This window comes from Manis pentadactyla, chromosome 1, assembly GCF_030020395.1.
Source record: "Manis pentadactyla isolate mManPen7 chromosome 1, mManPen7.hap1, whole genome shotgun sequence".
Classification (NCBI taxonomy): Eukaryota; Metazoa; Chordata; class Mammalia; order Pholidota; family Manidae; genus Manis; species Manis pentadactyla.
The window spans coordinates 175,544,729-175,568,637 of NC_080019.1; the positions used below are offsets into that span (position 1 = coordinate 175,544,729).

The 23,909-nt window shown below is 38.1% G+C and overlaps 1 protein-coding gene across 6 annotated transcripts in view; it reads right to left on the reverse strand.

Moving 5' to 3' along the window:
* Positions 1-21,690, reverse strand: part of GSK3B (glycogen synthase kinase 3 beta) — a 229,100-nt gene extending 207,410 nt beyond the window's left edge. Inside the window, exon 1 of one of the 6 annotated variants that reach the window (XM_057503020.1) lies at positions 20,587-21,690. In XM_057503020.1, the coding sequence (XP_057359003.1) occupies positions 20,587-20,674 (88 nt within the window). In that variant the 5' untranslated portion in view covers positions 20,675-21,690. The remainder of the gene's footprint in view (positions 1-20,586) is intronic. The other 5 variants (XM_057503018.1, XM_036883498.2, XM_057503023.1 and 2 more) reach the window with 5 other exon arrangements.
* Between the last annotated feature and the right edge of the window lie 2,219 nt (positions 21,691-23,909).

Genomic DNA, 23,909 nt, shown 5'->3' on the forward strand with positions numbered 1-23,909 from the left:
CGCGCGTGCGCACACACACACACACACACACACACACACACACACACACCAGGAGAGAGGTAACAAACCTATACCCAAGCATTCACTATTTTTATTATGACTACCCTACACATATCCTTAGAACACACACACACACACACACACACACACACACACACACACACACACACACACACACACACCAGGATAGAGAGAGGTAACAAACCTATACTTAAGCATTCACTATTTTTATTATGACTACCCTACACATACCCTTAGCGCGCGCGCGCACACACACACACACACACCAGGAGAGAGGCAACAAACCTATACCTAAGCATTCACTATTTTTATTATGACTACCCTACACATATCCTTAGAACACACACACACACGCACACATGCACACACACACACACACGCACACACACACACACACACCAGGATAGAGAGGTAACAAACCTATACCTAAGCATTCACCATTTTTATTACCAATACTAATAATAGCAGCTAAAATTACTATGTGCCAGACCCTGTGCCAAACACCTTACATGCATAACTACCTCCTTTAAACTTTAATCAGCCAGAAAGGTAGGTATTATCACTACTTCTAGGTAAGGCACTGAAGTTAAAAAAGTTAATTTGTCTAAGCTCACTATATCAGATCAAAGAGGTGGTTCTGGCCTTATGATGTCAAATATAGACACAAAGCTTTACATACCAAAAGATACCAAATCTCACTCAAAAAAAGTTCTTTAATTTACAAAGTATTCTCTGAAACCATCCCCTCTAAAACATGGAGTTCTAAGCAGAGGATGGAAGCCAATTTTATACCTAGCTGAATTCTTCAGCGTCATCACAGGATTTTACTGTAATCTGACACTTAAAACACTCATAAACTAAGAAAAGTTCCTCCAGGTCATGAGAACTATAAACCGACCTTTTAAATTAACATTTAACTACCCTCAAAAACTACAAATATACTTCTTAAAAAGAAAAACATGATTATGAACCGATGTATTAAAATTTGGTCACTATACTTAAAATTCAACATTTTAAGTTTCTGATTTACTTTTCAACATTTATTAAGTGACAACTAGATAAAAAGGGTCTTCATGTGCAAGAATACTACAAAGCAACAACAAAAAATATTGAGACAAGTGACCACAGGAAACAGTAAGGATGGAAGCAGGTGAAATCTAATACTTGCCTTGAGTCAAGCTATGATGTGTTAACTGGGCTCAAAATTGGTGCCTTCAAATTATCAGAGGTAGCAAGGCTCTTTTTTATTCACACATTCACATTCTCTTAGGACAGTAAAGTAGTTAAGAGTAAGAGCTCTAGACTACGTTACCTGGATTGGAATCCAGACACTGCCATTTGCCGGTTATAAAGCCTTGGTAAAAGTTATCTAACCTCTCTAAGCCTCAATTTCTTCAAAGATAACAAGATCTGCTCATAACTGTCTTTGCAGTATGGATTTCAACTACATTTTTTAGCCGTTTCCTTATCCACTGTTTTATAGACCTTATTAATTTTAAAAGCAAGGTATTTGCTCTTCAATTTTTTATTTTAAAAGGTTAAAACAGTTTAACTTTACTCGTAAATGACTGACAATTACTTTCTCCTTGGTAAGCAACATTCAAGAAATCCTAATTCAACCAATTTCACACAATTTTCCTATTCACTTTCTAAATTATGAAGGCCATATAATGTAGCAGTTAAAAGAACAAGTTTAAAGTATGGCTATAAAATTTGCTGGCTACCTAAGTCCTGGTAAGCCTCAGTTTCCTCATTTGTAAACTACATTTGCCTACAACATTGTGGTAAATATTAAATGAAATAGAAATAAATTGCTCAGTATAGTACAATGACATAGTAAGTACTTTTTTTTTTCTTATACTTGACATCTGGCAGCCTCAGTTCAACATGTTGTATCTATTCCCTACTAGCTGTAAGATCCTGAATAAATCAATTAAAATATTTTTAACTTAGCTTCTTCATTCATTGAATGCAGATAATATTGTCTCAAAGCATTATTAAAGTTAAGTAAAATGATAGTGCTTGGCACACACAGTAAACATTCAAAGGGTAGCTGAATCTGAATTACTCTATTTGTAAGATGTGGGCTACCATCAATAGCATCCAGGGAAACTCAGTACCCATCATAACCACAAACTTTTTTGTAATTAGCTTCTTCCCCCTCACTCCTACAGTCCACAACAGCATTTCTCACCTCTTCCCTAAACTTCAGAAACACACTTTTCTCAGGTATAAATGAGAACTAAAAAGGTGGGTTTTTGTTTTCATTGGAACATAAGGTAAAACTGCATTTTTAAACATCTTACTCCTAAATTAATGCTGATAGCTGAATACTGTACAATTTATATTGATGCAACATACAAGGCAGTAGAGTCAGAGAATCTTCTGTCTCTAAGGATCTTTCTTTTCTAAAGACATCAGGAATTGGTCCACCTGCTCCCATTTTAAAAGGCATGACATACACACCTTTGTTTCTTACTAAGTACTCATGCTCGACTATAGCAGAAATATAATACTAGGACACTTTCTCTATCTGTTGAAAGCACACCACAGCTGTTCTTTAATTTTCTAGAAACTGACAGAAGGTAAATACATATAATACTAAGGACTCAAAAGTCTCTCAATAAAGGTTATTTCTGATGTTCAACCAAATTAAAACAGAACTACACTTTGTTCTTTAATAACTTCTCTTGGATTTCAAGAAGGGCACTGCAAGCATTTGCTATTTAGAGAAAATAAATAAATCACTTCCACATCCAAGAATCACACCCTAGGCCAGCCAAACATCTCACAATGTACACAATTAGTCACAGAGGCAGATACAATGTTTATCAGTAGAAATCACATTATTATCCTGACAACATGATTTCTCAAAACCAAATACAGCCAAATTTGACAGCTATTTAAGAGCTGGATTATTTAACAAGAGAACCCATATTTATTAGTATTTCTCACTCTCTCTGGGAACGCTCTTAAACTAATATCCAAATATACACTAGTATATCAAACAAGTATCTTAGAGACACAACAATAGGTCCTGTAAAAATTAAAGTTTTCATAAATTCCCATAATGCAATTACACAGCTAAGTACATGACAGTGATGAAAGGGCCTGTTTGTATTTAAATATTGTCTGTTTATTTTATCTCTTGCCGAATAAGCTACTTGGTGAAACTAAATTGATCTGTCAGATTTCACTGTTTCAAATCTTTTAAACTCACCCACTCCAAATAAAATCCTAGAATGCTTTCAGGTATTGTAGTAGCTGGACAGGCTCAATGTTCCAAAGGTAATATGTTTACCAACCAGTGCAACCTAGCCTGAGTTCTTTGATTCATTCAGCTATTCATCCACAGAGTTCAGAGCCACTCAGTGCTGTGCACATAGACAGTATAAGTGTCTCTATTTCTGTGTCTTTCCTTTCCTTATTTTTGCTCTTTCATGTTTAAACAAAAGCCCAAGTTTAACTTTATGAATTAATTTCTTACATCAAAATTTATGTTCCTATGAATATCAGTGATAGTTCTTTATCCATAACTACCATGGGTAGTATATGGGTAACTACCATTACAAGGTTGCCTCAACTCAAATATGTTTTAAGTGACCCAATATAGAAAGCACTGTGTGTTCTACACTGCAGGAAATACAAATGTGAGTTTTTGCCATACTGGAACTTATAATCCGCTTCGGAAGAGAGAAAACAAGTTGGCTATAATGCAAAGCAGAATATAACAATTGTGAGAGTGCTGCAAGAGTTACAGGCCAATGAATTTCATGCCTTGGGGTAGATTAAATGGCTGAGGTGGCATTTGAGACTCTGAAAGCTGGGTAGGTCTTTGAAACAGCAAGGTGAGAGAATATATGACAAAAAATAGACTAATGGCATTTGGGACCAGGACTATCATGGCAATGACAGCATCTAACAAGCATACCAATAAGGATTTCATTACACATTTATGCTAAAATATGGGGAAAAAACCATTACCTCGTATAGTAAGCACCTTACCGAAGAACACCAATCTCTCAGTCTCCTTTAATATAAAATTTCAAAATAAACTGATGACATGACTAAAAACAAAGCAATGAGACAAGTCAGTGAAGTGTTTTTAAACCACCTATACCTTAATCTGTTCCTTGAGAATAAACAGACTAAGATTAAACAGTATTACAAATAACATAAATCCTGGACAAAATTCTAAACATGCACTGTCCAACACAGTAACCACTGGTGACATGTAGCTATTGAGTACTTAAAATGTGGCTACTACAAATTAGGATATGCCGCAAGTGTAAAATACTCACAAGGTTGTGAAGATTTAATACCAAAGAAAAAAAGAATGTAAAATAACTCATTAGTAAATTTTATATTTGATTATCCGTTGAAATAATATTTTTGATATATATGGTTTAAATAAATTATTAAAATCAAGTTCACCTGTGTCTTCTTCCACTTTTTAATGTGGCTCCTAGAAGTATGTATTATGTATGTGACTCACCTTTGCAGCTTTCATTATATTTCTATTGAACAGCTCTGGTTTGAGCAATTTCTTAATATTGTTCAGATTTCTGCACTTGCTTTATGTCGTTGCTTCATGTTGGCATGGTGATCACTTGATCATAATGATACAAAGTAACCTCCCAAACCCCGGTGCCTCAGTGCCCAGATACTGAAAAAGACATTTGCCAAAAAAGTGTATTAGTTTCTTAACTATCCTTTTGGAACAGATGTGAAAAAAACCAACAACTTTTCCAAATACATTTACCAAGCAGTTAATACTTTGAGCACTGCTGGCTGAAGTAATTATATTATGTAAGATCTGCTCAATGAAAAGGAGATGGGATCCAGGACAAGAGAGAGGATCCTGAAGGGCAATGAAAAAAGTCGGAGGATGAGAGCTGTACAGTGCAGTCTGGAGAACAACCAAGCCAGATCCCAGCAGTAAGATATGAAGTCTAGAAAGAAAAAAGACAAGCAAGGAAAATATTGGCAGGTAGGGTAGAATCTAGAGAATGCCTGGTAAATTTGAGGGGGAAAAAAAAAAATCAAGATTATGGTAACTGCAAACAATGAAAGAAAAAGAAAATGACAATTTTTAAAAATTCATTTAAAAAATTAAAAGCAAAGAAAATGTGATTGCCACTTTGTAAACAGTTTGATGGTTCCTTAAAATTTTAAACAGTTACCTTATGACCTAGCAGTTCCACTCCTAGGTATGTACCCAAGAGATCTGAAAACATAGGCCCACACAAAAGCTTTTTCATGAATGTTCTTAGCAGCATTATTCACACTAGCCAAAAAGTAGGTAACAATCCAAATGTCCACCAACTGATGAATGGATAAACAAATGGTAGCATTTCCATGTAATAGATTATTTAGCAATAAAAAGGAATAAAGTACTGATAAAGGCTACAGCATGAACACAGAAGCCATTATGTGAAGTAATAAAAGAAGCCAATCACAGAAGGCCACATATTGTATGATTCCGTTTATATGAAATGCAGAGAAGAGGCAAATCTGTAGAGAGAGTGGGTTAGCGGTGTGTAGACCGGGAGGAAGGAGAATATAAGAAAGACTACTAATGGGTTTCTTTTCGGGGTGATAAATATGTCCTAAAATTCAATTGTGGTGGTGACTACATGACTATGAACATACTAAAAACCGTTGAACTGTGTATTTTAATGGACGAATTTTATGGTATGTGAATTATATCTCAACAAAGCTGTTTTTAAAAGGGAATATGGTCATTGTACACTACTTGCTTCTGCTAAGACTACTGCTGAGTATCTAGATGCTATTAACCATCTGAAAAACTTAAATAAAATAGTGACTTAACTAAAAACAGGGGTATAATTACCAAAAGGAATATGGAGATGATATATCTACCATAACGAGAAGACAATAAATAATATCTAAAAATAATTTTAGGAAATAGACAAAAAGCATAGTAATTAAAAATATGACATAAACTACTAGAGGAAACAGCTGTCACAGTTAAGGTTGCCTCTGAGAACTAGAAATGGAGGACAGAAGATTGTCTGCCATAGTAAGACTTCCTGCCCTCTTCAATTTCTTTAAATCACATCAATGTATTACTTTATAAAAATAAAAAATATTTTTGTAAAAAACTAAGGAGTGTTTAATTAGGAGCAGAATGAAACCGTGCGCTCTTAAAGAGGTAAAAGGCACAGGCTTCACTGACACTGACGCACTCTGCGCCTCTGATCTCTCAAGAGAACAGGTCTACTCATCTAAAATATTAGAAAAATGGAAAATTAAAGGAAAAAATTAATTATCTTTTGTCTTTTTCTTTACTATGAAATAAACAACCATTTTCAGAAGAACACAAATAGTATCTACTTGACACTAAGTCATTTCTCAAATACACAAACAGTAGGAAATATTTTAAATGTCCTATTAAGTGTTCATGGTTATGATTATTAACATTTTGCCTCTTATTGTCAAGAGAAGCACTCTCTCATCTTTGCACTTACTCCCCATCTAACTCATGGTCAGAAAAATAACTTCATTAATCCACTAAGGATGAAAAACAATAGCAATTTTCTATATTGATTTAAATTTGGTTTTAATTCTAACACTCTTATGCTAAAGCCAGTGTTAATTTAGGTATGTATGTACAAAATATATTTCACAGAACTAACCTGTGAAGACTCAGAATATCTAAGGTACATAACAAATTGTAATGCCAGTTGTCTCCAGGAAAGGGAACTGGTAGTTACATAGCAGGAGGAGGAGGAAGACATCACCGAACACCTTTTAAATTTTGAGTATATTCCATTTTTTCTGCAAAGAAGTAAAAAGCTAACCTTTTCAAACAATATGGCTTCTCTCTCACTTACCAACTTTACATTTCCCTGTATGGCCCCAGAAAGATGACTGGTTAGCCAGAGACGGGTAAGATTCCTCAAGGGAGGAACAACCTAAGACAGGCACAGTCGCAGGGGGGCCATCAGGTGAGAAATTGGGGATCAACAGAGGTGAGGCTTAGAACCTCATCCCCCGTTTTGAGAGAAATCTTCTGCATCCGTGGATGTTTTATTGCCCTTGTCTAGCTTGGATTAACACATAGTCTACAGGCACACACCTGATCATCTACATTTGCTCTCTTACAACACTAAACTATGTTTTTTACCTTTATCTTGCATCTACCTACCACTTCAGCATTTTATTAAAAATAATAATAATAATAATAATAATAATAGTAAAGGGAGAAATGTGGGATCCACATATAAATCAAGTATAAAAATCAAACGAATATTCATATTTGACCTGATCTTTTATAGTTCATAATGCGTGATCAAAACCGAAAGTTTCTGTGATGACTGCCCTTGTACTGTTCACCATGTAAGAACTTATTCACTATGTAAGAATTCGTTCACCATGTAAGAACTTGTTCGTTATGCTTCAGAAGATTGGAGACTGACGAGAATTAGGTTTGGGGTGGATTAATGATTGTGCATTGAGCATTGACTCCCCTATACAGAATTTTATTGTTGTTAACAACCATTTGATCAATAAATATGAGAGATGCCCTCTCAAAAAAAAAAAGTATATTCCATTTTTTAGTAAATAAGCATGGAACTATTATACAACATCCAATTAATATTGTGCATATTATTACACATTATGTAAAGATGATATATATATAGAGCGAGAAAATACATCGACCCTTTAACAATGTGAGGGTTAAAATCCACATATAACTCTGATTCCCCAAAATCTTTCCTAATAGCCTACTGTTGACGGGAAGCCTTACTGGTAACATGAACAGTCGCTTCCCCATAAGTTTTGTATGTTATATGTATTGAATACTGTGGTCTGAAGTAAGCTAAAAAAATGGTTTTTCAAATTGTCACTAATCTTCAAAAAAATTTCCAGTTTATTGAAAATAATTTGCATGTAAGTGAACCCATGCAGTTCAAACCTGGGTTGTTCAAGGGTTAACTGCACATGTTATTGAAACCCTACCAATTCAAAGCTCCCTCCTTCCCTTCAGAGTTTAAATAACATGTATAACATGAAAGCTCTGAAATTCTGATAAAACAGTAAATGCACCTGTAATACCGTCGGTCAAACGCCAAGCATAACTCCAGCACCTCCAATTCTTCAGGCGCCGCCTCTACAAACTCAAAAGTTTACGAGCAGCGATTTGACTTAGCTCAATAACTTCAACAGAAGTCATGAAAAAAGTGGTTAATCATTATAAAGAATTAACCAGTTTTATGGAATAAGGAGAAGTAGAGGAATTTTTAAAAGATAGGTTAGCCTTCCTTGGAAAGAAATCTTAAACACTCAACCTTTCTGGTTTATTAGCCAATTAAGCCCAAGACTCTCTTAGATCTCCAAATGAGAAAAAAGTACTTTGTCATGATAATCCTTTTTCTTCAGATCAACAATAAAGTTATCCACCTTTTCAATTCTCATTACATGGACCATAAATGTATTTGGAACACTACTCTCTAATAGCTAATCATAGTTCATAAGAAACTTTAAAAGACTCCATGCATGCTTTCTAAGCATTCCACAAATAGAAGATAAGGCAGGTCAAAATCCAAACAGCAACAGAGAAACAGTACTCTGGACTAGCACACTATAGAGACTTAGTACCTTTATCCATATCACTGAAATCCAACTAGAGTTGGTGAACCAGACACAGATGACCATTCTCTACCTCATCACTTCAGTAACTAAGAAATTAGAGAGTCTGATACAGTGAGATGTTATTACAGAACCCCAGCTATCCAAGCACTTTCCTACTTCCTGCCCTTTTAAGAGAGTGAAGTTAGCATAATTTACCCTTGACCCTTCTCTAGGTCAACATTTTGAACAATTATTAGAGTGATTTCCCACAGAGCTGTGTGAGCTTACACTAAGTAATCCCAATATGCCTGTTTACCTGAATTATCTATTATTTTTAATAGGTATAATGCTTAATATCAGAATCCATTCATTCCCTTACAATTCAGTTTTAAAAACTAGACAATTCAAAAAACTACCCAAGAACAAAATCCCCGGGCAAGATGCATTCACCATTGAATTTTATCAGACATACAGAGAAGACATAATACCCATTCTCCCTAAAGTGTTCCAAAAAATAGAAGAAGAGGGAATACTTCCAAACTCATTCTATGAAGCCAGCATCACTCTAATACCAAAACCAGGTAAAGACTCCACCAGAAAAGGAAATTATAGACCAATATCCCTGATGAACATAGATGGAAAAATACTCAACAAAATATTAGCAAACTGAATTCAAAAATACATCAAGAGGATCATACACCATGATCAAGTGGGATTCATCTCAGGGATGCAAGGATGGTACAACATCAGAAAATCCATCAACATCATCCACCACATCAACAAAAAGAAGAACAAAAACCACATGATCATTTCCAGAGATGCTGAAAAAGCATTCGACAAAATTCAACATCCATTCATGATAAAAATCATCAACAAAATGGGTATAGAGGGCAAGTACCTCAACATAATAAAGGCCATATATGACAAACCAACAGCCAACATCATACTTAACAGTGAGAAGCTGAAAGCTTTCCCTCTAATATCGGGAACAAGGCAGGAATGCCCACTCTCCCCACTGTTATTCAACACACTACTGGAGTCCTAGCCACGGCAATCAGACAAAACAAAGAAATACAAGGCATCCATATTGGTAAAGAAGAAGTCAAACTGTCACTATCTGCAGATGATATGATATTGTACATAAAAAACCCTAAAGACTCCACTCCCAAACTACTAGAACTAATATCGGAATTCACCAAACTTTCAGGATACAAAATTAACACAAAGAAATCTGTTGTACTCCTTTATCCTAACAATGAACTAGCAGAAGGAGAAATCAGGAAAAGAATTCCATTCACAATTGCATCAAAAAGAATAAAATACCTAGGAATAAACCTAACCAAGGAAGTGAAAGACCTATACCCTGAAAACTACAAGACACTCTTAAGAGAAATTAAAAAGGACACTAACAAATGGAAATTCATCCTATGCTCTTGGCTAGGAAGAATTAATATTGTCAAAATGGCCATCCTGCCTAAAGCAATCTACAGATTCAATGCAATTCCTATCAAAATACCAACAGCATTCTTCAACGAACTGGAACAAATAGTGTTAAAATTCATATGGAACCACAAAAGACCCGAAATAGCCAAAGCAATCCTGAGAAGGAAGAATAAAGTAGGGGGGATCTCGCTTCCCAACTTCAAGTTCTACTACAAAGCCACAATAATTAAGACAATTTGGTCTGGCACAAGAACAGACCCACAGACCAGTGGAATAGAATAGGGACTCCAGACATTAATCCAAACATATATGGTCAATTAATATACGATAAAGAAGCCAAGGACATACAATGGGGAAATGACAACCTCTTCAACAGTTGGTGTTGGCAAACTGGACAGCTACATGTAAAAGAATGAAACTGGATCATTGTCTAACTCCATTCAAAAAAGTAAATTCGAAATGGATCGAAGACCTGAATGTAAGTCATGAAACCATAAAACTCTTAGAAAAAAACAGGCAAAAATCTCTTGGACATAAACATGAGCAACTTCTTCATGAACATACCTCCCCGGGCAAGGGAAACAAAAGCAAAAATGAATAGTGGGACTATATCAAGCTGAAAAGCTTCTGTACAGCAAAGGACACCCCCAACAGAACAAAAAGGCATCCTATAGTATGGGAGAATATATTCATAAATGACAGATCTGATAACGAGTTGACATCCAAAATATATAAAAAGCTCACACACCTCAACAAACAAAAAGAAAATAATCCAATTAAAAATGGTCAGAGGAGCTGAACAGACACTTCCCAAAGAAGAAATTCAGATGGCCAACAGACACATGAAAAGATGCTCCACATCACTAGTCATCAGAGAAATGCAAATTAAAACCATAATGAGGGATCACCTCACACCAGTAAGGATCGCCACCATCCAAAACACAAACAACAAATGTTGGGGAGGATGCGGGGAAAGGAGAACCCTCCTAAACTACTGGTGGGAATGTAAATTAGTTCAACCATTGTGGAAAGCAGTGTGGACGTTCCTCAAAAAACTAAAAATAGAAATACCATTTGACCCAGGAATTCCACTTCAAGGAATTTACCCTAAGAATGCAGCAGCCCAGTTTGAAAAAGACAGATGCACCCCTATGTTTATCGCAACATTGTTTACAATAGCCAAGAAATGGAAGCAACCTAAGTGTCCATCAGTAGATGAATGGATAAAGAAGAGGTGGCACATATACACAATGGAATATTATTCAGCCATAAGAGGAAAACAAACCCAACCATTTGCAACAACATGGATGGAGCTAGAGGGTATTATGCTCAGTGAAATAAGCCAGGCAGAGAAAGACAAGTATCAAATGATTTCTCTCATCTGTGGAGTATAAGAACAAAAAAAACTGAAGGAACAAAACAGCAGCAGAATCACAGAACCCAAGAACAGACTAACAGTTACTAAAGGGAAAGGGGCTGGGGAGGATGGGTGGGAAGGAAGGGATAGGGGGGAGGGCAGGGGGAAAGAAAGGGGGCATTACAATTAGCAGACATAATGTAGTGGGGGGCATGGGGAGGGCTGTACAACAGAGAGAAGACAAGTAGTGATTCTACAGCATCTTACTATGCTGATGGACAGTGAGTGCAATGGGGTATGTGGGGGGAACTTGGGGATGGGGGGAGTCTAGTAAACATAATGTTCCTCATGTAATTGTAGATTAATGATACCAAAAAAGAAAAAAAAAAAGATGCTCCACATCACTAATCATCAGGGAAATGCCATTTAAAACCACAGTGAGATATCAACTCACACAAGTAAGGATGGCCAGCATCGAAAAGACTAAGAACAACAAATGCTGGTGAGGATGTGGAGAAAGCGGAACCCTCCTACACTGCTGGTGGGAATGTAAGCTAGTTCAACCATTGTGGAAAGCAATATGGAGTTTATTCAAAAAACTAAAAATAGAAATACCATTTGATCCAGGATTCCCACTTGATAATATGGGTAAATGTAGTAACCACATTGTTTTTTTCATGTGAAACCTTCATAAGAGTGTATATCAATAATACCTTAATAAAAAAAATTTTAATTAAAAAAAAATCTAGACAACTGGGTAACTCAGACCTTTAAGTTAAGTAATAATAAAGAACTCTAATAATTAACAGCCTAAGAACAGACCCAGAGACCAATGGAACAGACTAGAGGTTTCCAGATATAAACCCAAGTATATATGGTCAATTAATATACGATAAAGGAGCCACAGACATAAAATGGGAAAATGACAGCCTCTTCAACAACTGGTGTTGGCAAAACTGGACAGCTATATGCAAGAGAATGAAACTGGATTATTGTTTATCCCCATACACAAAAGTAAACTTGATATAGATCAAAGACCTGAATGTAAGTCATGAAACCATAAAACTCTTAGAAGATAACATAAGCAAAAATCTCCTGAATATTAACAGGAGTAACTTTTTTCTGAATGCATCTCCTTGAGCAAGAGAAACAAACAAAAAAAATGAACACATGGGACTACACCAAACTTAACCAAACTTAAAAGCTTCTGTACAGCAAAGGACACCATCAACAGAACAAAAAGGCATCCTACAGTATGGGAGAATATATTTGTAAACGACATATCTGACAAGGGATTAACATCCAAAATATATAAAGAACTCACATGCCTCAACACCCAAAAAGTAAATAACCCAATTAAAAAATGGGTGGAGAATATGAACAGACAATTCTCCAAAGAAGAAATTCAGATGGCCAATGGACACATGAAAAGATGCTCCACATCAGTAATCATCAGGGAAATGCAAATAAAAATCACAATGAGATATCACCTCATACCAGTTAGGATGGCCAAAAGACTAAGAACAACAAATGCTGGCGAGGATGCGGAGAAAGGGGAACCCTCCTACACTGCTGGTGGGTATGTAAGCTAATTCAACCACTGTGGAAAGTAGTATAGAGGTTCCTCAAAAAACTAAAAACAGAAATACCATCTGACCCAGGAATTCCACTCCTAGGAATTTACCCAAAGAACAATTTCCCAGATACAAAAAGACATACGCACCCCTATGTTTATTGCAGCACTATTTACAATAGCTAAGATATGGAAGCAACCTAAATGTCCATCAGTAGACGAATGGATAAAGAAGATGTGGTACATATACACAATGGAATACTACTCAGGGATAAGAAAGAAACAAATTCTGCAATTTGCAACAACATGGATGGAGCTGGAGGGTATTATGCTCAGTGAAATAAGCCAGGCGGAGAAAGACAAATGCCAAATGATTTCCCTCATTTGTGGAGTATAACAACAAAGCAAAAATGAAGGTAAAAAACAGCAGCAGACTCACAGACTCCAAGAAGGGACTAGGGGTTACCAAATGGGAGGGGTGGGGGAGGGCGGGTGGGGAGAGAGGGAGAAGGAGATTAAGGGGTATTATGATTGGCACACATGGTGTGGGGGGGTGGTCAGGGAGAAGGCAGTGTAGCAGAGAAGGCAAATAGTGACTGTGGCATCTTACTACACTGATGGTGAGTGACTGCTATGAGGAATGGGGGGACATGATAACAGGGGTGAATGTAGTAACCACATTGTTTTTCATATGAAAACTTCATAAGAGTGTGTATCAATATACCGTAATAAAAATAAATAAATAAATAAAAATAACAGCCTAAAACCAACCTATTAGCCAAGGGTATACAACATTTGTCTGGGGATTTCAGCTGCTTGGTAGCATTTCTGGTTTATTTCCTGATTGCCAAATACCAACCAATTCCAAAAAGGCGATATTACAAATAACCCAATTCCATATTGATGCATAGCTATTATCCTTAAAAAAAAAAAAAAAAGAAAAACCTGATAGCTCACAGTTCCAGAAATAACAAATGCCCAATAGATACCTGGCTTAATTGGTTATGTATAAACTTAAAAAACTGTTTTAACTTTCATGAAGTTTATGGTCAAATATTTAAAGGAATGGAACACTTAAAACACTTCATAACGTACAGGAAGAGAGAGAAATAATCCTTAGTAATGACTACTTTGGAGAATCACATTCTAGTATTACCAAGAAATAAAAATTCACCAGATTTACTTATAATCGTAATTTTCAATATAAATTTATACTTTTCAATATAAACCAGTCCTCTGCATATTAAACAAACAAAAAAACATATAGTACTTGTTTTCTTCTGGTGCTAGCGTTAAGAGCTAGTATTTTCATTTTCAATGTTCATCTTAAGTTTTCCCTGAAATCTTAAAGAGAATTGAGAATTTTTTCCAATATAACTCTTAAGTATTTAAGTAGTGTTCATGCTAGCAGGCAGAACTGAAACTAATTTCAAAAGCAGTACTAATTATTAAAGTCTTAACACAGTCACTGCTAAATTAGCAATGAAAGACTCCTAAAAGCAAAAGGCACTTTAGCTTATCTCTGGAATCCAAGCATTAAGGTAACAGCAACCCATTCTCAATAATGTATACAATCAAGAGCAAGAGCTCTAGAATCAGAATGCCTGGGTTTAAATTCTAACAAACTAACTTTCTGGCCAGGTAATCCCAGACAAATTGCTTATCTCTCTTAATCTCATTTACCTCATCTATAAAGTAGGGACAATAGTATTAGTTACTTTGTAGAGCTGGAATGACTGAAGTGAGATACTGCATGTAAAGAATTTGGCAAAGTGCTTAGTAAACATTCAATAAGCATTATCACATGTCAATCACATTATTACTCATGGCTTTCTATTAAAGCAACCTACTTTTTTTTTGGCTTCCTAAACCAAGGATCTCAAAAAGAACAATTAATGGTAATGAAAAAATAAAAGAGTTCCAAAATTACTATTTTGTACCAATGTTACTAATATCTTTACCTGCCCCACCACCACCACCACCTCTCTGGCTAAATTTAGGGCATGCCTCTTCAAATGCAGGCCTATAAATTCATTTAAATAATATCACCATATAAAATACAAGTTTCTAGAAAGAAAGCTTCTCCTTGATCAGAAATGTTCCTTTTACTATTAAACTGATTTGAAAGGACAATCAAAATAACTCCAGATTATGTAAACAAGGTAACACATTAAGGTTTTACATTTGTGCCATCATTGGCCATGGTACCCTGGAGACAAAAGGAGAACTTGTTTGGCAGAATTAGTTTAAAAAAAAAAAACAAAACACATCATTGCCTCAATCTGATCAAACCAAAATGCTTCTAAGAAAACTACTCAATACAAAAATATAAGAGTCAACCATTACAAAATTTAACTTGCACACCCTTTGAAAGAAAGTGGGAAGGGGGGTTGTAAACTAAGAATCCAAATCTACAAAGCTATATCTTTATAACCAGTACCAGACCAAGTATATACTGAAATAATTTACTAAATGTCCACTATGTCCACTAACAAATGAACGTTAACGCATTTTCTAAAAACTAGAATAAAAATTCCCCTAATAATAAATAGAATAGAATAAATACCCCTTTATCAATTTAATAGTAGGAAACTTCCGGGAAAACAAATTGTTCTCCTTTAACTGTCAGTTTTTCACACTCTTCTATTCACACAGGTCTTTATAGAAATATATATTTATATATTACATTCAACCAATTTCAAAGACAATTTATATAACCATGGAAGGTTTGTACAATCCACGACAGCAGCGAAGACTGCAACCTATACTTTAAAACCAATGAACCATGAAAATACTTTTATCCTTGAAGTAAAGATTTCAGAATATGCAAGATTCCCTTTCCCCTCTTACTATCCAAAAAAAATCTGTTGGAAAATGATGCTAAACGTGCCAACAAATTCATTTCTCATGGTGATTATGTTCTTATTAGAACAATTTCTGGGAAATCAGGTTGGTCCTGTCAGTACCAGAAAGTACTCTTGTCACACCCACGTGCTCTGTCCCTCCATTCTCCACTGTAGGGTGGAGCATCAGAAGAGACACCAGTCTCACAGACAGCCCATCTCCATTTGTCTCACAATTCCATGAGTTTTATTTAAAAATATGGAACTGAGGCACGAGCGTCAACACAAGCATGTTTCACAGCCTTCTGTATACACAAAGCCCACACAAAAGTAGAGGTCTCCCAAACTTAGAATCTGCTACTGACACTCACAAAAACACTGCTTCTCCAGCCTTACTGTTTCACCCAAACAGTATTTCACACCTGCAACTCAAGATCAAAACAAGGGGCAGACAGCACAGGGTACAAGTAATGATTTTCAGTTGATACACATCAGTGAAACAAGACTTAACTTCATTTTTGAAATGCAATTCCCAATCAACCATAATTTGATTTGTGAATCGCCAGTTACCTTGAAGTATTTTTCCTAGTACCTGTGCTATACAGTCACCTCACAATCAGCATTCTACAAGTTCCTGCAACAAGAGAGCATCTAATTCTTGTATGAAGATTTTAGTATTTTCACAACTCTGGAAAGGTCTGGTTGAGAAAGGAATGAAACAATGAAAATAAGGTTCTGGTTTTCAGTCTCACACATTAAGCTCTCTTCTACATTAACGTGAATAATCTAGGAATTGGCTAAATTCTAATAACCTAATTTTTAGATGTCACAAAGAGATTAAACTCCCTTAGGAATGCAGAAATTGAAGTTGCCATCTACTAGTAAGAGGCAGATACTCTTTGGTTTTAACCACCATACAACTAAATAATGAACAATAATATGCAACTACTATTAATTATTCTCTCTTTGCTAATTTTTACCAAGGAAAAGTTTTATATGAGGATATAACTTAAGTGATACTTATGACTTTTTTCCTCTTTCCAAATCTTCTATTTCAACATTAAACCTTGGCAGTATGCTAAATTTTCACCAAGTGTACCAAAATATTTTAACGAAAATCACCCTTATTTTGTTTTTGAGTAAAATATCACAATTCTGCAGGACTGCATAGATATTAACATTTATTTAGTAACACCTGATCTAGAATTAAAAAAGAAACCATTGGCTTCATCATAGTAAATAAAAACAAATAGTTGAAATATCTGATTTAAATATATGATTTAAACTTGGGATGAACACTTAACAAAATAGGCAAAAAAATACTTGTTAGAAAAACACTTTTAATTTCTGCTGGAGCATTCACAAGGCAAGTGAAGGCTGCCATTATAATTGCAATAATAATAATTATTATTAATATTACCATTATTTTAAATGCAAGGTTTACCTAAGAATGACCACTATTTATGAAAAACAAGTTTTAAGCATATGCCAATGATTAAATTAAAGGCTATAAAAAAATATCTAAAAATTTTAAGTCACAGTTTAGTCCAAAAAACATTTTCATTGTTTTCAAATAAATTACCATGGAACTACTGTAACTAGGTTTCAGATGTGAGGCTTTTAAATCTATACAAGAAAAATTATTTTCTTTTTTTGGACTTCAATGTTAAGTATTTAAATAAAAACACTTAGTTTACTACTCCCCAAACTAAATCCAACATTTTTAGGTGTAGAAAAATTAGCAATTGTGCAATTAATAGACTAAGTTCAATAGCTTTGCCAGAAACCAACTGCAGTCTACTGAATTTCAAGGAAGCCTATTGTACATTAAATTTTTAAAAAGTGAACTCATCTACCCTCTCATCTCAGCACTTTCTCAACTTTCCCATTACAATCAACAATACAACTTAGCAATCAAGTCTTCCAGACCAATAACATCAGAATTTATTTTTAACTCCTGACTCCTTCCTAAATATTCCCCTTCAATCCTTTCTAAAGTCCTGCCAGTTCTTCATTCACACTGTCTCTCAAATCTGTTTTTATACCATTTTCACATTTTGCTTTACTTTCCTTGATTCACAACATACCCTTTACTATCTCCCTAAAAGGGCTCTAATGCCTCTACTCTAATCAATCCATCAACTTGGCTGCCCAAATTATCTTCAAATATCTTGAGCACCTACAGCAAATTCCAATCTCTCTCAAATCTCAACCTCTTACAGGCCTTTTCTGCCCTCCATCAGCTAATGTTAACACATTTCTCAAGTCCCATCTCTTATTTTCCTATTTGGTCCCTCCAAATTCAGATTTACCAATTTGCTGATAAATACAAAATCACTTATCTGTCATACAAAACCACCATGTCTATGCCTCTGTCCATTCTTTCCATTTGGAATCCTTAACGTTTGTCTATCAATTCAACTTAGTGCCTCCTTTTAATACCTTTCTTAAAATTAAAACACACCTCTGCAGGAAGTCTTCCCTCTCCAACCCTTCTGCCTTGTCCCTTTACTGTGTGAACAAAGCATTCTATTTGTATTTATAATCTTGCAGTCATCATGCTACTGTTTCATATTTTGTCCCATAACCTGTCTCTAAAACTAAATGATAAGCTTTTGAGGTTAAGGACCATAACTTTTCAGGTATCTCTTCTGAACAGGGGTCCTTTAGAACATAAAACTCTTAAGAAACGCTTAACTACTCCCCTTTCTTCTAAAATGTCCTTAAAATCAAGGTTGTCAAAAACACAAGTAGCATTGAACTCCAACTCTTTACATGTTAAGTTGACCTATATATTGATAAAAAATTAAACATTTTAACCTACACACTTTACAAAAGTTACTCCATTCTCAGTCAATATCCACTACCGAGAATTAAGTAGTCATCTTCAAAGAAAATCCTGAAAACAAAATGAGAAGTCCAAAATTTTAATATAAGCTATTATATTTTGCTCTCTGAAACAGATCTAACAAATTACCTAAAATTGATTTTGAGTGGTATTAAACTGTATTGCCAAGATGAAAACATACAAACACTCCAGTACCACAAGAACCTCTTAAGTAGCTATTATAAGATTTGCTTCATCATAGCTGAAAATTCCCCAGAATTTTAAAATATTTCTTCCAAATGACCCCACGATGTGTTTAGAAAGCTTGGCTCTTCCCTGAAAGATGCATTAGTTTCTCTCTTCACATACCCTGCATTCTGCACTAGCTCATAACCAAAAAAAAAAATTTTTATTTCAAAAATAATCTCTCATTCAGCTATCACCTTAAGCTACTACTTATTTCAAGCAAGTTCCAAAAGCCAACATCAACTGAAATCCTGAGTTCGATTAGAAGTGATCGATCATTTTATGCTGCTAGAGAATACAATTGATTTCACGTAACAGCTATCGTTTTTTTGTTTTGTTTTGTTTTGTTTTTTGGTAATCTCAGTTCTTCAGATCTCTACTTCTAGGCAAGGAAATAGTTTTTATTTGCTCTCATCATTCCCCTTTCTCCATATCTAAGCAAACAATGTAGCTATTTTTGTCAAATTCTGGCAGTATGTTTAAATAAACTGTCATTACCACACAAACACGTCCACAGATAGAGATACACTAGAATATTGGATACTTAGTATATACCAAACCTCTCAAGAAGCCAAACTTGTCAGCACAAATCTGGAACAAGAGTACAGTCAAGCAATAACCTTAAACGCAGCTCAAACACTCCTATTATATAAAGGATCACAGTCATCTGCAAAACTTTTGACAGAAAGGCCTAAATCCATATTCTTACTACTAAATACAGTTTCGTCTAAATGTGACAGGACTAGTGCAAGAGTATTTTTTAAAGTCTAAAACGGGCCCCAGAACTCTGGATCATTTAACAAGTACTGAATGCAATGGCACTCCAAAATTGAACTTAAATGAGGAGTCAGTGACAATTAACATTCAAGTTAGTATTTGGCAACATGACACTACAAACCTCAATGAAAACTTGGACCTACTTTCAAGTTACCTTTTGATCAAACGTAAAACTACATAGTGTTAGATTGGCAATGTCTGAACAGGAAGGTTAAGAAGTAACATATTAAACCACTTATCCCATGTAAAACAACGCATGTGGAGATATCACTGACACTGGGTATCTATCAGCTCCCACAGCCCTTCTAAAGGGAGGAAATCAATGCTCGCTTCCAAACGCGAATGCTTGTTATTGAGCAAGTTCTCTAGATTGCGAACAAATACTTTGTATAGTCACACAGGCAAGAAACAAATGTTAGGAGACTGTGACATTTAGTCTCTCTATTAAGCATACGAAACTATGATAACCCAAGACTTGAGCTAACTAAAATTATCCCTTATTCTAAAAGACAGTCTGCAAATGTACATAAAGGTTTATGAATCAAGTCCTGCCCTCTTTATTCAAAAGGTTGAGCAAGTAAACAATTCCATCACTACTTTAACACAGAAATACTCAAGCACTCAATAAAGCTAACTATCAACAGCAGGAAAAATGTAAGAAAAGAAGTTTGAAATCAAATCATCCAAATAAAAACGCATATTCTCTTAATTCAAGGTTAATGAGACCGGGAGAGGGGGTGTGGGAGAAGAGGCAGCTGCCTCATTGACTACAGACAGGTTTTTGCCTTTTTCCATTACCTCTGATTGTTGTAGCAGTAAGTCTAATATTTTATTCTATTAAGTAAGGTTTTTATTTTAAGGGTGAGGTGGAGAGGGGGTGTAAAATAAAATTAATACTCACTGCTAACTTTCATGCTGCCAAAAGCTGAAGGCTGCTGCACTGGCTTGCAGCTCTCCGCAAAGGAGGTGGTTCTGGGCCGCCCTGACATGGTCACTCTCTTTCCGAATCACCTTCTTTTCCTTCCTTCCTCCTTTTCTTCCTTTTGTTTTATGTTGGGGTGCTAGGTTAATGATAAATGCAGCATTAAGTTCTCCCACAAGAAAAAGACTTCGTCCTCTTGGCTTTCCACCCCTTTTTTGTGTAGGTATTAAAAAAAAACGATCGATGTATTTCTCCTTCAAGACAGATCGTTAGGGATATTTAACATAGAGATGATTTGGGTCTGGGGAAAAAACACAATTCTTTCCCCTCCCTTTCCTTGGAGAGAAGGGCGGGGGAGAGAAATCCTTAAAAAAAAAAAAATCACGTGAAACGGGGACAAATACTTGATTGAAAATAAGTACTTGGAATATTATATTTTCCTCGGGGATTTTTTTTCCGAGTCAATGAAGAAGGGAAGCGGCGGAAGGATCACGAGTCTCACGCTTGAAAAGAAGGGGGGATGGGAGGGAGGGAGGGAAAGGGAGGGGGTGGCTCGGAGATGCGACGGGAAACGCTGCGGCTCCGGCCGCGGCGGGATCCGGCGGGCTGACGGCTGGGGCCACAGAACTGAGGGCGGCGGAGTCGCAAATCGGTCAGCGGCGGCTGGTGGCGGCGGCTCCTCTCCTCATTGCGCCAGGAGCAGCTGCAGGCGGCGGCTGGATCCAGCGGCCATGGCGGCGGCGGCGGCGGCGGCAGCTCCCTTCAGACCCCAGGCAGCGGCTCCTCGACTGCTCCCCATACGCCGGGGACATGGGAACCCGGCAACCGCTTCCGTCCCTCGGGACCCCCCTCCCCCGTCCACGGCACCAGCGCGGCCGTCCTCCCACCCCTCGCCTCTGCTCGGTGCCCTCTCAGGAAGTGTCCGCGCTTTGCCCCCAGTCCGGATCCCTGTCAGCGGCTGCGGGGTCGGCTCCTCCTCGCTTCCTTCCTTCCTTCCTTCCTTTGTCACTCGGCCCGGGCGGCGGCAGCGGCGGCGGCGGCACAAGCCCGCATTCGCCCGGGTCGGGGGCTGCTCTGTGTGAAAAGCGTCGTCTGCGCAGCCGCCTAGCTCTTCCCCCTCCTCCTCCCCCCTCCTCCTCCTTCCTCCCCCGCCCAGCCTCACACCGCCCAGCGGTCCGCCGCCCTCGTAACAGGCGTCTGGGAATCGCCGGCCGAGCCCCGCGCCCGCCCGCTTCGGCTGAGGAGCCGAAGGCCGAGTAGAGCCAATCACGGAGGTAATTTGTTTTCGACTCCTCCCGGAAAAAGCCGATTGACCTGAGGAACCAATTAGAAAATCACTGGAAATCCACGCCCCAGGAGCGGAAAATGTCGAAGATAGCCGAGCGAGGTGGGTTCGCCTGATTCTGTGGCGGCGAGAGGAGAAATTCGACAATGGCAGCAGCGGCCAATCAGAGTCTCCGGCCCTCACGAAAAAGCTTGAGGAGTTAAGGAAGGTGAAACCCGGAGTCTCTGGTGAAACCGCACGGCTGGCTGCTGCAACCGCTGTGTAATTGGCCAGAAATTCCTCTGGGAGTGTACCTCCCTCGGTGATTGGTGAAGGGAAGAGGGCTTCCGAGGACAGTCTGGCCACTCAGAACGTCTCCTCCCTCGCCGAGGTGGGGAGAAGAAGAGAGCGAAGGGAGGCCGTCTATAAAGCGATTTCTCATTGGGCTGAAGCTTTGGAGCTGGATGGGGGCCAAAGGGAAAGGGAATGAGGCCGAAACCCGTAGCGGTAGCCAATCGGCACTCACTGCCGTTCAATCGCAAGACCTAGCTGCAGTGTGATTGGCTTGCGGCCTGCGGCGTTCCGGGAGCCGGGAGAAGCCCGACGGCTCGACTGGGTCGTGGCCGACGCTCGGACTAGCTGGGCTGTAGCTGCTTACAGCTAATGTGCAAACCGCAGCTAGGGAGTGCGGGACTTCCGCGCGGCCGGTCCTAAACTTATGCGGTCAGCGGGGCTAGGCTCAGACCACTCAAGCGAACAGAGGGCTTAGGGACTCCCCCCACCCACCAGAGGCTCTCGGCAGCACGGCTAATTCTGCGAGCCCGAGGTTCCCCTCCTCCCGGGGTAGTGCGTCCGGAGTGCCGGCGTCTTGCCCGAAAGGGCCAGACGTATTCAGGGCGCCTCCCCTCCTGGGTCGAGTAGCTAGACGCTAAAGTGGGAACAAAGCTGCCAGAGAGGCAGCGCCTCTGGGTGGACGCGCCCCGCCCAGTTGCGGGGGCCATTGATAGAGTGAAGCCGCCTGCGCCTGGTGCGCGCGGCCTGGCCCGGCCTTCTGGAAACGCCCCTGAGAAATGAGCTCATGTTGGATGCGCGCGCTCCTTGGGCGCCACTGCCCCGCGCAAGGCGAGCTCCAAGAGCAGGTGAAAGGAAATGCCGTCAGGCCGGATATCCTGAATCCTCTGAGGAAACCGAGTAAGAATAGCCCTTAGGAGCTTTCGGTCCTTTGGAACTAGGGTGATCTGTAAGAATATTGTTTAAGTAGGTTTCACTTATAGGCCAGTGTTCATTTTACAGAGAACTAGTTACTTTGGTTTGCTGAGGACAGTGAGGTATGGCAGCGTCAGGATAGCAGAAAAAGTGGAGTGAACAGTTAGCGTCCTGATTGTAATTACGTAGCGCCTTGTAATTTCCATCTGCAGTCATCGCTTTCTGTTCAAATACTAACTAAATATTCATATTTGATCAGATTACCCAGCTATTGCTTCAAAAAACTGATGAGGGGCTTGGGACAGAACAAAGTAAGCTTTGATGGAAGATACGAAAGGTCTTGATAGGGTTTGCAGACTCAAATGTCTACAGGAGCCAAAAGAGTAAAGCAAATGGGTAAAACTGGTGTAAGACAATGGGGAATAATAAGGAACGTTGCAAATTGAAGGGTCCGTGCTGTAACTGAAGGGAGCAGCTGTTCAGCTCTAGCAGATTGTTTACCTCAGGAATGTGGGTCCAGTGTTAAAAGATAATCTATGTTTTTTCCCCCAAGAGAAACCGAGAAGCTGGATTTTTGCATGAAAGCTCTCAATTTTTAAATGTTGGGAAGAATATTCTAAAACCCTGCGGACCAAACTCAAAACATCTTGGGGTAGATGTGACCAGCATGCAATCAGTTTGTAGTCTCAAACCTGAGCAAGGTTTTATAAGCCAAAGCAGTAGAGACTCTTGTTCTGTGCAATTAAGAGAACATGAGGTCTCTGGATGTCATAGAGGTGGGTAAAGAATGAAAAGCAAACTCAGTGCATAGCAACTTTGTCAGACCAATGTT